A 17,021-nucleotide genomic window follows, 5' to 3' on the forward strand; every position below is an offset into this window, starting at 1 on the left:
ATTTTTTTAAAAATTTAGAAATTAATTTCTAAAATGAGGCAATTGTTTTTGAAGCATTTTTTCATGCAGAGCATATAATGCATTAAATGACCAATGTAAACAGAAGGAAATAATAACCGGAAGTCATATTTAATGCTTTAGCCTTTATTTGACCCAGGATTTGGAAAAACAGAAGCAAACAAAAAGACAGGAAGGGTTCTCTGAGGGTGAGGATGCCACGGTTGTCTCTGCAGCACTATGTGGTATTGTATGATGTCAGGTTCTTTTTCAAGCTTTTCTCCCCCTTGCTGTATAATTACATTATTTACTAGCATTACAGTTCCTCTTCATATGATAGAACATAACCAAAGCATTTCCATAAACTGCATGTCCTCTGGAAGTAAAATCACAAAGTTATCTTATTCACAAATACCACATTTACTTACACAATTCCCTCCCTCTTCTTCCTTTTCTCAATATTTTTGCTCAAAAAAAAATGCATGCAAGAATGAACAACATAAAAGCACCTGGGTTCCAATCATCATAATTATTATATTTTACTTAAAATCTATTTTTTGTTTTAAAGCAATTAACATTTAGTAAAATAAATCTTTTTTGTAATAATGCTGGATATAAAAACATAAAATAAGTTGATAGTTAACCAGCTAGAGAGACATTAAGAGAAATCAATCGCTAAATATGAATAATAAATTCTAAAGAACATTAGTAAATTAATAACAGTAAAAAATAACTAGAATCTTTAAGTTCTAAGAATGTATGATTTGGAATAAAAGTCAAAGACTATATTGAAGCTGTGTGATGGGCCTTCATGTTTTGGGAAAGAAACCCATAAAGGGAGATCATTTTCCACCCTGGTGATATTTCATTCCAGGAGATAATGGATCACTTAACAACTACAGCCACAGCTCATTGTTTATCTTCCTATGCGGTGAAAAGTAGGGGAATGTGGAAAGTGACTGCTAATGTGTATAGGGTTTCTTTCTAGGGTGATGAAAATATTTTAAAACTGTGGTGATGGTTTTATAACTCTTTGAATATACTATAAACTATTGTATTGTGCACTATTTAATAAATGAGTAAGTTTTAGGTACATAAATTCTCTCAATAAATTTGTTTTAAAAAAAAACGCCCAAGAGACACAGGAACAAAGAGAAAGAGAGCCAGCCCTGATAGCCTAGTGGTTCAAATTTGGCATGCTCTGCTTCAGCAGGCTGGGTTTGGTTCCTGGGTGTAGAACCACACCACTGGTCTGCCAGGAGCCATGCTTGGTGGCAGCTCAAACAAAATAACCAGAGAACTCACAAATATACACAACTATGTATTGGGGCTTTGGGGTGGAAAAAGGAAGGAAAACAAAAAAGGAGGAAGGTTAGCAACAGATGTTTGCTTAGGGTGAATCTTCTCCTGCCAAAAAAAAAAAAAAAGCTGGAAAGAAAGTAGTTGAATACCACCACAGCCCAGGGAAAGAAAGATTGGAGGGGGGAGAGCAAAGAGGAGGGGAAGATATATTGGTGACTAGTTCTCCACTCCAGTACACACGTACGCACGCATACACACACACACACACACACACCATATACCGTGATAACCAATGACAAGCTGGGGGAGAGAAAAGAGGAGGGGAAGATATATTGTTGACTAGTTCTCCGCTCCGGTACACACGTACGCACGCACACATACACACACACACCATATACCGTGATAACCAGTGACAGGCCCCTGGCTGCTTTTCTTATGTCATGGGTAAAACCATAACTGCTTTGTTTCTTGAGAACTTCATAGTTGCTTCTCTTCTTGTAAATGTTGACCTTGCTTGCTAAATATTTGGTCTTTGTTAATTAGGTTTTTCTTTCTTTTGCTCTTGCTTTTTGATTTTTAAAAGCGTGCTTTGAATAACTAGTATACAGTCTGTGTCACATATCTTCTTTATCTTTTGTATATTTAAAGTCATGCTGTATGGTATGTGTAAAGTCATAGTCGTTTTATTATGAAAAATATCTGCTTCTGGATTCTTCTCAATGGATGTACTCCAGTTACCTTGTCTTGTCCAGTATTTTATTTTAGTCACTCTATATCTGTTTAAATGTTGAAGTCTTACAAGTCCATGCTGTATGGTATGTGTAAAGTCATAGTCGTTTTATTATGAAAAATATCTGCTTCTGGATTCTTCTCAATGGATGTACTCCAGTTACCTTGTCTTGTCCAGTATTTTATTTTAGTCACTCTATATCTGTTTAAATGTTGAAGTCTTACAAGTCCATGCCCTTCAGGTCCTCTCTTGGCTTTCTGTTATTAGTTCATAAGCAGTAGTAACAATTTCAACAAAAAGATGGTAGACCTCTATGCTTTTAGATGGAAGTAGAGGGATTCTGAAGAATGAGTTTCCTTTTCTATTTGCGGCTGTATTTTATTAACTGGCAATAATTTAGTGTTTCAAAGTCTTAGTCATTCGCCAAAATTTTTTTAGGTCTCATTGCCTTATTATATCCTGAGAAATGGAATCAAAGTCTGGGGTTATCAGTTACAGTCTGAATTGACAGGAAGACTGTCCTCTTTGTAAAAGAAAGTTTCCTTAAGAGAGAGGGAGGGAGAAAGCTACATCCTCCTCCTTTGTAACTGCACCCTGGCTTTTCTCTTTATGGTCGATCTTGAAATGACTCTCTGGGTATCATCTGGAGGCTTACTAGCACCATACTCTGCACCTGTATATTCATTAGTATTCTTGCCCGAAGTTGACTGTTCAGGGCAAGGCGTCTGGTTATTGCCACCTCTCATCAAACACCCAGTGTTGTCACCAGCAATACTAGCTTTTGATCTTTCCCCACTAGATCTTAAAGTATAGTCCAAATGAAATATATTTAAAGGGAACTTTTCCTTACCCTGTGTAACAGGAGGAAATAAGCTTCTCTTAGAATCAGGCATATTTTCCGGTGATGTTTCAGATACTATTTGAGCAGGTGGGTTTTCTCCTGTAGAAATACTGGAAAGGCTCCAGGGTAAGTCAAGCTGAGTTTCACGCTGTGGTGTGGACATCTTCTGTACGGCGAGCTGTTTCATTTTTGGCTGGCCACGCTTGTCTTCAGGAAGGTGTGCGATACCTTGAAATTCACAGCCCCTTTGAGAGGCAAGTTTAGGCATTAAAAGAAAACTTGCAGGGGACTTCTGGGTGGCATCGATTATTAGAGAAGACTTACTGCTGTTAGAGGGAGTCTTCTCAAAAGAAGTCTCTGGCACCTCAAAGATCTCCTGACTATAAAATGGAACTGAAAACTTTGAACTTTGTTGCTGTTCTTTTTTCCCTCCAGATTTCATCTGTTCGGTACGTGAGTGCTTTAGTCCTCTGATAGGCAGATGCACCTGAGGTTCTTGCACAGGATCCCTCACTGAAAAAACTGACATAGTCCCTTGAGTACAAGGAAAGAAGTCATCACTATCAGAAAAAGTAGGGTGAAACTGTTCCTGATTCAATTTTAGGCTTGCACAAAGCCTTTTATTTTCTTCTCTTAATTTATTCCTTTCTGCAGTGAGCTGGGCAATAAAGTTAAGATTTTTTTGTTGGACATCATAAAATTCCTGCTGTAGTTTATTCTTGTAGGCTTCATTCATGGAACAGCGGTCACATGTTTTTGCGTTTAATTGTTCCCGCAACTCCTGAATGGTGCCACTGAGGACTTTCTGTTGCTCAGTTAACTCTTTAATTTTGGCTGTGGAGCCTGTCCACCTTCCGTCTGCCAATCGCTGTTTCTTCAGACTGGTTAATTTTGTCTGTATGCGGTGGAGCTCCTTGTCGTGGAGCTCTTTCAGCGCTAGCCAGGTTTTTTTAAAATCATCGGATGCCGAATCAGATACACTAAGCTGCAATTTCTCTTTTCCGGAAGGTTGCTTCCCATCTCCTCTGTTTTCTCCACCCGAGTTCCCCGCCTGCATCGTGTCTCACCGATTGAGGTTCTGGAAACGGTTGAGACAGGCCAGCGGCTTGGCACGGCCGCCGCGGCGAAAATGGCGCAGGAGCTGTTAACTAGAGCTGGGCCGCGCGGAAGGGATGAGCCCCTCACCTCTTTTAGAGTCCTTTGCGAAGCTGCCTCAGGGCGCAGGGCAACGCTGGGTGGCTCAGGGATGGACAGAAGGTACCAGTTTTTTTGGTGGAAAGGAGGTACCGGCCTTTTGGCGACAGGAGTCAGCGGGCGGCGGAGAGGAAAGATGGCGCCTTCAAGCCGCCCTGTGAGGAGAGGCCGGAAACCCGGTGCCTTCTGGGTAAGCCCTGGCTCGCAGAACTGGAAGGCACCCCAAGAGGGGGTGAAGGACGGACGACTGATAGTCACCACTTGCTTTATATTTTCTAAACGAATCTAATTTGACTCGATTGTAGCATTTTTATTCTTCATGATCAGTATTTTATAATCATTGAAAACTATCAATACTCATGGTCTTGAAGACAATTGGAAGTAAAGTCAAACGCCCCCCACTCCTCCCTCGCGCTCACCCCTCCATATAGCCAGCATTACCTAGTCTTCCGTCTGTGTTTTCCGGAGGCTCCAGCTCGGTTGGTGATTCGGTCATTTGCCTACTTTTGTGATACCTGCAACATTTTACATTTAGAAGAGGATCTGCTGACAGCGTTAGCTATATCTGAGTAGGGTAAAAAAGGAATGTGTAGTGGTAGCAATTTTTTGTTTTAAACCTCGGTAACTGGGTGTGTTGGAAGTAAAGAAAGAAGTCAAGAGAGAAGTATATGTGATAGGTTTAGAGACTTTTATATTGGAAATAGTTCCATATATGTGTGTGTGTGTATACTGTTAAAGTGAGGCATATTAAAAGTTTTAAGAGTTTATTTGAGCAAAAATCTATTTAAATTGGGCAGCATCCGCTGGGCCTGCTGGTGCAGCAGTTAAGTGCGCAGGTCCTGCCTCTGCAGCCTGGGGCTCGACAGTTCCGATGCTGGGTGTGGACCTACGCACCGCCTGTCAAGCCATGCTCTGGCAGGCGTCCCACATATATAGTGGAGGAAGATGGGCACGGATGTTAGCTCAGGGCTAATCTTCCTAACAAAAAAAGAAAAAAGAAAAAGCCTGGCTACTGGCATTCTTCCCTTTAGATTTCTGCAGCCGCCCATGGCCAAGTGTTTACGTTCCCACACTCCACTTCAGCGACCCAGGGTTTTGCGAGTTCAGGTCCTGGGCATGGCTATGGCGCCACTCATTAAGCCATGCTGAGGCGGCATCCCACATGCCACAACTAGAAGCACCTACAACTAAAATAGACATCTATGTACCAGGGGACTTTGGGGAGAAAAAGGAAAAATCTTGAAAAAAAAAGGGGGGGGGGCAGCATCCAATCTAGCAGGTAGAAAGGAGCCCTGAGGAGCTATACAAAATGAAAGACTCGTATGGGCAGAAGGAAGTAGAAGCAAGGAAGTTATACTAGGCAGAAAAACAAGTTGGTTATTGCAAAGTTACTTTCCTTTGGAGGATGGCAGGAGTCTCTCAGGCAGATCACCTAACTAGTACTGATCAGATGATTCCTGATTGACCAGTTTAAGGTTCCATTTCTGGGAGAGCTGCAACTATAAGTTAAGTCTTGGTTTGTTGACATGGGGCTTAGCATAAATGACTTCCTTTTAGGCCTGTTATTTTGTTTTTAACAGTGTGTGTGTGTTTACATATTGCCAGGACTTCAGAGTTTATATTCCAAGGGCAAAGAGGAAAAAAAAAGTTACCTGTCTCTTTTTCTAAAGTTTCAAGTTCTCAAACTTTCTGGTTCACAGAGCCCTTTGAGTAGGAGGCAAAGGTAGTTAGTTGACCCTCCCTTCAGAAAAATGCACATAAACACCACATCTTGCATAAAATTTTGGGAAGTTGATTGAAAACCCCGGGTCTACTTTCCTTCTTCTGTCTTCAGGGATAGTATGAAGATTAGGATAAGCCATCCAAAAGAATGTTTACAAAGTAAATAAAAATAATTGTTGCAGTTGAAATATTTACAGATTAAATGATATATTTAGAATTAAGAGAATGCAATGTGTATATTGGACAGTGAGCTCGGAGAGGAAGATTAGATGAAACAGAGTTGGCCATTGATGGCGGTTGAAGCTGTTATTGGTGCTTTGAGATTCACTATGCTATTTGCTTTATTCAGGCTCTAACATTTTATTTATTCCATTTTCAGATACTCTTCTAACTTACTGGAATAAAGTATCTCCTCAGGAGCTCATAAACATTCTTGTACTTCTAGAGTAAGTTATATTAACTTATTTTGATAAGGTTTTCCCTTATTTGGGGAAGTTAACTTTTATACATAATAAAATATTGCCTTTTTTTCGGTTTTCAACAGCGTATTTGCTAATGTAGGAAATGTTAAGCTATTTTGATATTATAGAGGCTGGCATACAGGTTCTTCACACATAGTGGAAAACCACGGAGATGGAATGCTTTTGATGTTATAGAAAGCTCTAGCTAATAGTCTTTACAGTCCAGTGGGAGTCTCTCTGTGATCTAGGCAACTAAGCATGACATCAGCCGTCCTAAATCGTTCATTTAGAGTAGATGCCGGCTTAAGGGAGCAGCTCAAATGATTGGAATTTATAGTTTGTGGTCTTCTGTAGAGCTGAGTAATTCTACCTACTTCAGAAAAGCATATATGTGTATCTCTCTTTCTATTCCAAGGCATTTGGGGAAAAAGCTAGTCTTTTTTGTAGGTGGAGGTGGGAAGTTGTCCTGTATTATATGCTAAGCTATTTTTACATCATTAGTGCAAAGCTAAAAGAAAAATTTGAATGAAATGTAAGAAATTTTTAAGTAAATAACACACATACATGATATTGTATGTGCATATCTACCAAAACAGATATTTTATTAAAGTCTTTGAAAATTTTCCAGGAAAAGTCAGCAAACAAAACAACAATTAAGATTAAAAAAAAATAAACTAATTGTAATGAAATATTTACTAATAAAATATATGATGTTGGGTGTTTGCTTCAAAAAATACAGGAGGTCGAGAGTGTGGAGGGGAGAGCAGGGGACCTGTTTGGGGTAGAGGTTAAACAAGAATGACCAGGAGTTGATAATTATTGAAGCTGGTGGGTGGTGGGTATGTGGGAGTTTAGTATGCTATGCTCTCTACTTTTGTATGGATTTTTGAGATTTTCAATAATAGGAAGTATTTTAATGCTATTATTAAAAAATATAGCAATTGGGCCGGCCCCATGGCCAAGTGGTTAAGTTCGTGCACTCCACTTCAGCAGCCCAGCGTTTCACCGGTTCAGATCCTGGGCACGGACATGGCACCGCTCATTAGGCCACGCTGAGGTGGCGTCCCACATGCCACAACTAAAAATATACAACTGTGTACCAGGGGGCTTTGGAGAGAAAAAGGAAAAATAAAAATCTTAAAAAAAATATAGCAATTGCCCCAATTTTTAGGGCTTAAGAACCTTTTTTAGGTATTAATGACTAAGCTGGAGATCTTTGCTATGATACGTTATAGAACACAAAGGATGATTTGCATTGACAGGTTTATTTTTTTAAATGGCATTAGAATTGTATATGAAAACATGGGGCTTTTTGGTGCTACTGTAATTGTAGCAAATAAATGTAGAAAGATAAAATATGGCAAGCCCACAGGTAGTTATGTGTGTATTTATTTCTGTATACCAAAGCATACGTTGTTGTATTATGACTTAAATAGATCATTCTTTGTAACATGAGTTTTCAAATATCACTTGTTGAAATGCAGAGTATGGTAATATCTTACTAACATGCTATTATTTTTCTTTCTAGAGTATGTCTGTTTCACTTTAGATATATGGGGAAAAGAAACATAGCAAGGTAACTCGCATAGCACTGCAATTTCCACTTTTCCCCTTCTCTTCCAACAGAGGGCAGTCTTAATCATGCTGTGTAAAAGCTAGATGATTAATTTTGAGTTAACGTTAAGATACCCATGATTTATTTAACATGTCCTAACTCAAAGTTTAAATTAAACTAATGTGAACTGATATATTTTTAAGTTTTCCAAAGGGTAATAGTTAGACTGATATGCAGAGTTTCTGTTCTAATCCTAGAGCAGATGCTTGTCTTTTCTGAAGGCTGTGAGAAAGGGCTAGATCCAGGGGAAGACAGGAAATCATAAAGTGAGGACAGCCATAAGGTCTATACTTTTCTCTACAACCTATCAATACTCGCCTCAGTTACTAAGGTAAATAGAAATCCCTAACAGCGATTGGGGCATGCAGTATATATCATCTATTTCTTTTTGCTGTAAGTCTTAGTGAAATAAATACTTAAAATGTTTAAGGGACCCTACGGAAAGGATTACTTGCTTATTTCAATAAGATGTATTTTAGGGGTAGAGTTAGTCGTTAAAGGAACTCAGAGTTCTTTTTTTTAAAGTTAAATTCCATGGCACTTCCAAAAACTGAAGGCACAGTTTGGGTGGGGTTTATTGCTGAGTCTCTGGAACATGCTAATAATAGTAATTCAGGTGACGATTTCTACTGTTTCCCCGCATGACTTAGAGCTTGCGTGGTAACTACCGCCATGAGCCTTAACCTCTAAGGTTCTTCTAACTCTCCTACTGTGTTTACTATAGAGGATAGACAAACTCTTTTTCTTCCTTAGTTCCTGTATGACTCGATTGTAATTATTTCAAATGGAACCTTAAAATGAAAAGAAAACTTGCAGATCCTAGCAATAGGATTTTTTTGTTCTTGTTAATGTCCTGGAGTCGATTCCAACCCCTAGCAACCCTGTGTACAGCAGAGAGGAACCCTCCATGGTCTTTAGACACCATCCTCTCACCTTCTGGCGCTCTATCAGACAACGCTCCGCTACTATTCATAGGGTTTTCATGGCCAGTTTTTCAGAAGTGGGTGGCCAGGTCGTTCTTCCTAGTCTTAGTTTGGAAGCTCCACTGAAACCTGTCTGCCATGGGTGACCCTGCTGGAATTTGAAATACCAGTGGCATAGCTTTCAGCATCCCAGCAACATGCAGCTGCCACAGTATGACAACTGACAGATGGTGGTGTGGTTCCCTGACTGGGAAACGAACCCGTGGCAGTGAAAGCTCAGGATCTTAACCATTATATCACCAGATAGACATGTTTACAGAGTAAAAATTTCTGATCCAAGTTTAACGCAAGTCCAGAAACAGGTTAGATTGGCACTCATTCCTGAACATCTAACTCCAGGAATTCTCTCCACCTCATTTCGACTGTGAGCACCCCTCTCACTGTTTTCTCTGACTCCTGCTCTTCCTCACCTCCCCAGAAAAAAGATGGAATCTTATTGGAGTATTGGCTTCTTTACTCTGAGGTTTTTGAGGAGAAAAAGGAAAGTAAGAAACTCTTCCTAAATTCCTTAATTGTATTCTTATAGTATAAGCTATTTTAAATCTACATGAAAACTTTATACAATTTCTGGTAGCGCCTCATTTAAGCCAAGTAATAATTAGTAGAATATTGAGCATAGTATAGTGTTGATGTGGAAACTTAATCATTTATTAGTTTAAAAAAATCTAACATTGACATATATTATTAGAGTATTCCAGTTCCTAACTTTAAAATTTATTTTAGGGTGCATGATGCCTGGCTGTCAAAACACTTTGGAGTAGACCGAAAATCGCAAACCATGCCAGCTCTCCGAAATAGATCAGGAGTGATGCAGGCCCGGCTTCAGCACCTTAGTAGCCTGGAAAGTTCGTTTACACTTAATCACAGTAAGTGAAGATGTGTGTAGGGTACCCATTTGAAACAGACGTGTAATACTATTTAACCTTAAAGAAGTTTTGGCTTAAATCATCAGTGTGATTGGAAGTGATTTCACATACATGGATATGTGCATATCTCTGTGGGTTTATATATAATCATGTCATCATACGTGAGTATATAATAAAATAGGCATGGATTTTCTTTTAGCAATTTTAGGTATTGGTGGTTTTTTTCTTAGTTCAGTATTAAAGAAATTAATTCTAACCACTCACTTATTGTTCTCATCATGTTATTTTACATTGGATAGCCTTCATTCCTACTGTAAATGTTAGCACAAATAATGGCATCTTAATATAATAGTATGTATAGTATTTCTTTAGAGCTATTACTGATCATTCAGTAATTTTAAGGGATTAGACATGCTGAGCCGACAGCAGAAATCAAAGAACTGTAAATATTCTTTTGACAAAGGTGTAGTTCACACAGGTTAAAGTATTGACAAGGCGAGTAGGACAAGGAGGGAAGTCTTGCCCAGCTGGGGAAGGAAGCTATCCTCTGAAAAGTAAATATTAATGAAAAGTCAGAGTGAGAAAATTTTCATTTCCATACAGTCCTCTGGAGGTTGCAGAAGGGGAGGAGCCAGTAAAACTGGCTTTGTGATAAGGACTAATAATAAAAACAAATGTCTTGAGCAGGTGGACCCTGAGCTTATGGACTCCAGACCTTTGAAAAAAATGAAAGTCTTATAGCCTTCCACTTTGCTCTGGTCACTTGTAAAAATACGATGAACCTACTTCCTTCAGTTGCCCCAGATGCTTTATTTAGAAGCAAGTCTCATATCATTGTCATAATTGAAAACATCTGGCCATAGGGTGCCACTGTATGTAATGTAGCTGAATTTCTGTGAGTTTCTCATTTTGCACACATAATTAGTGGCGTGACCTAAAATATCTCCCATGTTATTTCCTAGTTACATCACCATAGTTCATAACTGCAGTCTTGGCTCCAAAGAAGTAGGCACCTAGTTATGTGTTGCAGAGCTGTTGATACAGAGCTGAAGTAAATATTATCGGTAGAATTGATTAACCAAAGCCCTATTTGATTAAGGACTAAGTACAGTGAAACTTGTTTGCAGGTATTGAGAGGCTTCTTTCTTCTTGCTTGTCTCTGAGTCTTTGGAGGGGAAAGTATCAATCAGAACTGTTACGTGCATCTCTGTGTTAGGCGGTTTTCATTTACTTTTTTCATCCTAGGTTCTACGACAACTGAGGCAGACATTTTCCATCAGGCACTTCTTGAAGGCAACACTGCTACGGAAGTTGCCCTCACAGTACTAGATACCATCTCGTTTTTCACCCAGTGCTTCAAGGTAAAAATGAAGAATTAGAATTCAGTTGGCATCACTGCAAAGAAAACGTTCTCCAAAAATTAACTAGTCAGAGGAAGCACAGTGTAGTGAGAAAGCCCCAAATGAGCAGCCAGGAAATTTGGATGGCAGCCCTAGTTTGGCTACCGTGTGACCTTGGGAATTCACTGAGACTCACTTGCCGCGTCCACGAAGTGAAGGGATGGGACTAATTTGCCCTTAAGCTCCCTTCTACCTCTTAAATTTGTTTTATTTTCATGTTTAAAAATAATTCTCTTTCATACTTTCAGTAAAATATTCGGTCATTTTTAGCCCAAATTGTTATTGTATCAGTTTGTCCAGATACCGTGATGGAGTGCCTGTGATGGGGTGTGATGAAGCATCTTGTCAGGCTAGATGATGTCCAGGCGGGCTGGCTGGCTTCCCTTGTCAATCACTTAGTGGTTTTACTCAGATGTTTGCCTCTCAGTACAAACCGTCATTGCTATGATTAAAAAAAAAAGAAGGTAGAAGCAATTAGCTTGCACAATTGTTGAAGGAGTAAAATAAGATAATAGATGTGAGAGTGCTTTGAAAAGTAAAAAATATATAACTATAACGTAAGGTAATGTTAGTGGGAGAACTCAAAAGTGAAAAATCTTGCTTACTTTCACTCGAGTTATACAGGTATTTTTTTTTTTCTTCTCCCTTCCCTAAGTAATTCAGTTAATTGCTTCAGCCTTCCAGATTTTCTATGGAAACCTGGCCTGTGCTTTTCGAAGAGACTTATAAGGGAAAACTGAATTAGATATTAATAAGAAATAGGCTGCAGAATCCCTTTATGAAGTACTAGGTTCTGATTAAAATGCAACCCTGGGGCTGGCCCGGTGGTTCAGCGGTTAAGTGTGCACGTTCCACTTCTCAGCGGCTCGGGGTTCGCCGGTTCGGATCCCAGGTGCGGACATGGCACCGCTTGGCATGCCATGCTGTGGTAGGTGTCCCACATATAAAGTAGAGGAAGATGGGCACGGATGTTAGCTCAGGGCCAGGCTTCCTCAGTAAAAAAGAGGAGGACGGGCAGTAGTTAGCTCAGGGCTAATCTTCCTCAAAAAAAAAAATAAATAAATAAAATAAAAACGCAACCCAAATTCTTTTTTTTTTCTTTTTTTTCTTTTTTTTGCTGAGGAAGATTCGCCCTGAGCTAACATCTGTGCCAATCTTCCTCTATTTTTTTGTAGGTGGGCCACCAGCACAGCATGGCCACTGACCAGCGGTGTAGGTCTGTCCCCAGGAACCAAACCCAGGCTGCTAAAGTGGAGCGCACTGAACTTAACCACTAGGCCATGGGCCCCAACCCCCAAATTCATTTTTCATTGTGCTAATAAATCAGAAGGAAATTTGGTCTCAAGGCTTGCATTATATTCCTTCCTCCTATTCAGATACTTCTTAGTTATTTAATAAACATATAACTTCGTAGATGTCAGGCACTATTCTAATTGCTTTACAAATAGTAACTCACTTTGTTATTGTGGGGCCAAGGGTGGAAAAGAAGAGTGACTGCACATAGGCACCAGGGATTTTTTTGAGGTGAGGGGAGTGCTCTCAAATTGGATTGTGATGGTTGTACAACTCTGTAAATACACTAAAAATAATTGAATCCCATATACTTAAAATAGATAAATTTTATGCTATGTAAGTTGTACCTCAGTAAACTTAAAAATACAAATATGAACTCACTTTTAATCCTCACCAGCTTTATGATATAGATGCTGTTATTCTCGTTTTAAAATGAGGAAACAAGTTCACAGGGAAGTTATGTCACATAGCTGGTCAGTGGCAGAACCAAGATTTAGATCTAGGCCAGTTATCACGAGTCCGTACTTCTAACCACTACACCATAGTTGGAAATAGAGTAAGGAAAGAGACAGAAAAATCTAACACCATTCAGGAATTCTTGCTATTGATGTTACCATTAGATCTGTCACAACTTTGTGTATTATTTTGGGTTGTTGTTGTTGTTTTGGGCCAAGTTATAACCTGTTCATTAGTTTCTTGAGGAATAGGAAACTAGGGCTAGAGAAAGTAACCAATTCCTTTTTTTAAAAAAATGTTCACAAACCAATAGATCTCTCAAATTTGTTGTTTCTTTTGTGTCTCTCTTTGCAAAGAGCACTTAAACAATTTACATGGCCTGTTCGGTTGTGATATCTGTTATTATTTCTACTCACAGAGGGTTTAATTTGTCACCAGTGGCTAAATATATCTTACACTAAACATACTTTTAAGAGTAAATTAGATAATAGACTTTTAGGATAGAATTGATATTTTCCTTAATTCTTACATTATTTAATCTTCCTCAGAGAAATACAAAGCCTTGTATCCATTTTTAATTTACTGATTTCTCAATTGAGAAGTGTTATGGTTAGGTTAATAGAAAATACTCTGCCCATACTAGTTCTGTATTTGCTGTGTTACATTGGAAAAATAATTCTTTTCATCTGTTTAAAATGATGGAATTAAGTGTACGTATAGTTTATGTAGTATTTTGAGATTTCCAAGTTGAAAGATGGCACAAATGTTTTAAAATTATATTCAACTTTTTATTTTTCTGAAACTTTTTTCCAGCAGTGGTTTGATAAGGAGGGATTGGTAAAGTCAGTTCTCACATTTGGGGGGTGGGGGGCGGGCAGCAGCATAAACTATTTCTGCAAAATGTATTTTTTTCGTGTTCTGTAGAACCAACTTTTAAATAACGATGGCCACAACCCATTAATGAAGAAAGTATTTGATATTCATCTTGCTTTTCTTAAAAATGGACAATCTGAAGTATCGCTGAAGCATGTATTTGCTTCACTGCGGGCTTTTATCAGTAAGGTAAGGAAAACAGCTTTCTAGCTGGTTGTGGGCTCGCTTCATGGCAAGATGGAAAGATGGGAACGAGGAGCGTTGTGATGATCTCAAACCTCAGATAATGAAGCCATTAAGTACTACCTTTGTAAATATAAATACAGGAGAGCAGAATACGTAAAGAGGGCCTGACCAAGAATCCCCTCAATTCGGAAAGTGCTTTTTATTTCATCTTGTCGTTTCTTCCCTTTTTAGTAGGCGCCTTTGAAGGGTATCATTTTCAAATTACCAGCGTTGCTAGTTTTTCTTCTCTTTTGCTTTTTTTAAAGTATTATCATGCTGAAGATATGTAAACTATTAGTGTACTCCTGTATAGGCACTTTGAAAGCAGAGAGCAAGTTTTATAACCCCAGGGTCTTACATGATATCTTGCAAATGGTAGGTATTCAATGTGTGTTCAGATGAATGAATCCTTATAATGCTTACCTTATCTATGGGCTCTCAATTTTCAGATCACTTAACCTCTAATAAGCAAAAACCTCAGACTAGGCTTTTAGGAATAAATATGACTGAAACAGATAGCAAAGATTTATTTCTGGTTTGTTTTTGATAGCTTTTAAATGTAATAAAAAGCAGTATAAACCAAGATGGAGTTAAAATTTTGGAAAGGCGCATTCTAGACCTCGACTCTGGTGTGTATAACTCCAACAAGACAAATCCAATTAATTGATTTGTGTAATTGGATTGCTAAGCGTGGAAAACTTTTTCATCATCATTCTTTGAATGGCAGCTTGTTGCATTTAATTGATACAGAAATTAGGTAGATTTGAAGGTTGTTTTTAAATTGCCATTCTTTTTTTTTTTTTTTTTTAAGATTTTATTTTTCCTTTTTCTCCCCAAAGTCCCCCGGTACATAGTTGTGTATTTTTAGTTGTGGGTCCTTCTAGTTGTGGCATGTGGGATGCCTCCTCAGCATGGCCTCGTGAGTGGTGCCATGTCCATGCCCAGGATTCGAACTGGTGAAACCCTGGGCCGCCGAAGCGGAGTGCGTGAACTTGACCACTCGGCCACGGGGCTGACCCCTAAATTGCCATTCTTTAATACAATTTATAAATAAAGAAATATATGGAAAGCTGAGTTCAATACAAGCATGTTACAAGAAACTAAGGGAAAGCGATTCAGAAATAATTCATTTAGCAAACGGTTACTGGATATGTACTTACTGGTGTTAGACACCTGGTGTCAGGGATACAGTCTGAGGGCTTATTGTTCAGTAGAGGGAAACACACACAAAGACAAACGGACAGACACACACGCATACACATGTACGCACATCCACAAATGCCATTAGGATAAAAGAAGTCTATGCAGAGAACTGAGGGTGGGCATGAAAAGGAGGGGAAATGCTCCCATTTAGCAAAAGTTTCTTTGCAGCTGTGGAGCTAGGATTTAGTATGGCCTCAGAAAGAGATGGGACTGAAGAGGTAAATGGGGACCAGATGATTGTGTACTCATCTTGGGAGTTAGACTTCATCTTTTGGGCGTCAGGGAGCGTGGAAGTAGCACAGTTAGATTTGTATTAAAAGTGAGTTGGTGCGGGCAGAGAAAAATCTCTTTGAAAAGTAATGTGGAAGACAGATTAGTGGCAATACTAAAGGCAGTAAGAAGACTTGCTGCAAGAGGGTAGAGAGATGAGTGTCAAAGGCAGATATAAGACATGGTAAGGAGATAGAATTTATAGGATTTGGTCATCAGTTCACTGGATGGTGGGGTATGGTGGCTGATGTGAAATATAGGGAAAAGACTACACTTGGAGCAAAAGTTAATGAGTTCTGTTTTATGGACCTGTTGAATTTAAGGTGCCTATAGAATATCCAGTTAGAGCTGTTAAGATTGGCAGTAGGATATATAGATCTTTGCTCTGGAGAGAGATCTAGGTTAGATAGCTAGACTTGAAGACATCATCCGTCCATTCATTCATCCATACTATATTTATTAAACACCTCTCTGTCAAGCTCTGTACTAGGTACTAGGGATATAGTGATGGAGAAACAAAAGAAGCATAGTCTGCTCTCATTAAGCTTTTAGGCTAGTAGGGGTAGAGAGAGACAAAAAAATAAACAAGTAAATAAAACAGTAATTATGATAGGTTCTAGGAAGGCACCAAGTTGCTGACATAGAGAATAAGGATTTGTGGGTAATATCTTACTTTAGATAGGCTGGTCACTTTTAAAATGAAACCTGAAATATGATAAGGGGCCAGCCAGTTGACAAGCACAAGGAAGAACACTCGGGAGAAGGACATGCATATGCAAAGGCCCAGAGTTGGGAAAGAAACTGAAAGGCCCAGTTTAGCTGGAGCATAATGAACTAAGGAGATCGTCAGCATATGAGTGATGATTGAAGCCATGGGAGTGGTTTAATTTCCCCTGGAGAGTATGTAGAGGAAGAAACAAAAAAGGTCAAGAGTGGTGCGTTGGAGAAAAACAACATAGAAGGGGTTGGAAGAGGAATCGGTAGAGGATATGAGAGGGAACAGCCACAAGTAGGAAGAAAGGCAAGAAAGGATATCATGGAAGCCAAAAGAAAAAGGAATTTCCGCATTATTATGGGATCCAGAGTGGTCTAATAAGATAAGAGGGAAAGGGAGTCCTTTGGAGTTGCAATGAGGAGGTCACTGATGACTTTGGCCATTGCCCACTCAGACAAGTGATGTAGGTAGAGACCTATTATAGTGGATTAACTGCACTGTAGCTGTGTCCTCCCTTACCCCTTTATTTTCATTCTAGAGTATCTTGCCCAGCAGGATTTGGTTTAATCTGGTGAAACTATTGGTGAGGTTTCCCAGTTACCAATCAGAAAACATTTATTAAACGTTCCTTATCTGCATAGCTTTGCACTTGGTGTTAAGGTAATAAAAAGAAGATAGATTCCTATAACATGGGTTTAAATTCAAGATTCCCAAGAAATAATTTTGAAAGGTGGCCCTTGAGCTTCATACTCTCTGAAAATAAACATCCATTGTGTACTCTGAAGCAGCTTACTACTTGCTTGCCTAGACATGTAGGCACGGGAGATTGTAACAAGCCTGTGTTATATGTATAGTTTATCTTCCACAAGGGAGAC

General features: G+C 39.0%; 2 protein-coding genes across 7 annotated transcripts in view; one reads left to right on the forward strand and one right to left on the reverse strand.

Moving 5' to 3' along the window:
* The window catches only part of DOCK11 (dedicator of cytokinesis 11), a 180,606-nt gene that overhangs the window by 117,560 nt on the left and 46,025 nt on the right, over positions 1-17,021 (forward strand). For all 5 annotated transcript variants that reach the window (XM_070604660.1, XM_070604663.1, XM_070604664.1 and 2 more), the window contains 5 exons: positions 6,166-6,232; positions 7,776-7,823; positions 9,569-9,711; positions 10,957-11,072; positions 13,785-13,922. In XM_070604660.1, coding sequence (XP_070460761.1) covers positions 6,166-6,232; positions 7,776-7,823; positions 9,569-9,711; positions 10,957-11,072; positions 13,785-13,922 — 512 coding nt within the window. The remainder of the gene's footprint in view (positions 1-6,165; positions 6,233-7,775; positions 7,824-9,568; positions 9,712-10,956; positions 11,073-13,784; positions 13,923-17,021) is intronic.
* Positions 124-5,038, reverse strand: LOC139081029 (DNA endonuclease RBBP8-like). Of its 2 annotated transcripts, none has more exons than XR_011535974.1 (2): positions 1,698-5,038; positions 124-373 (listed from the first exon to the last, which is right to left on the reverse strand). XR_011535974.1 is itself a non-coding variant. In XM_070604667.1 (2 exons), exons 1-2 carry the CDS (start codon positions 3,925-3,927, stop codon positions 327-329), a joined length of 1,095 nt encoding a protein of 364 aa, XP_070460768.1. In that variant the 5' UTR covers positions 3,928-5,038; the 3' UTR covers positions 124-326. The 2 variants fall into 2 exon arrangements, 1 of the variants encoding a protein (XP_070460768.1); XM_070604667.1 differs by having other exon boundaries at positions 2,880-5,038.

This window comes from Equus przewalskii, chromosome X, assembly GCF_037783145.1.
Source record: "Equus przewalskii isolate Varuska chromosome X, EquPr2, whole genome shotgun sequence".
NCBI lineage: Eukaryota > Metazoa > Chordata > Mammalia > Perissodactyla > Equidae > Equus > Equus przewalskii.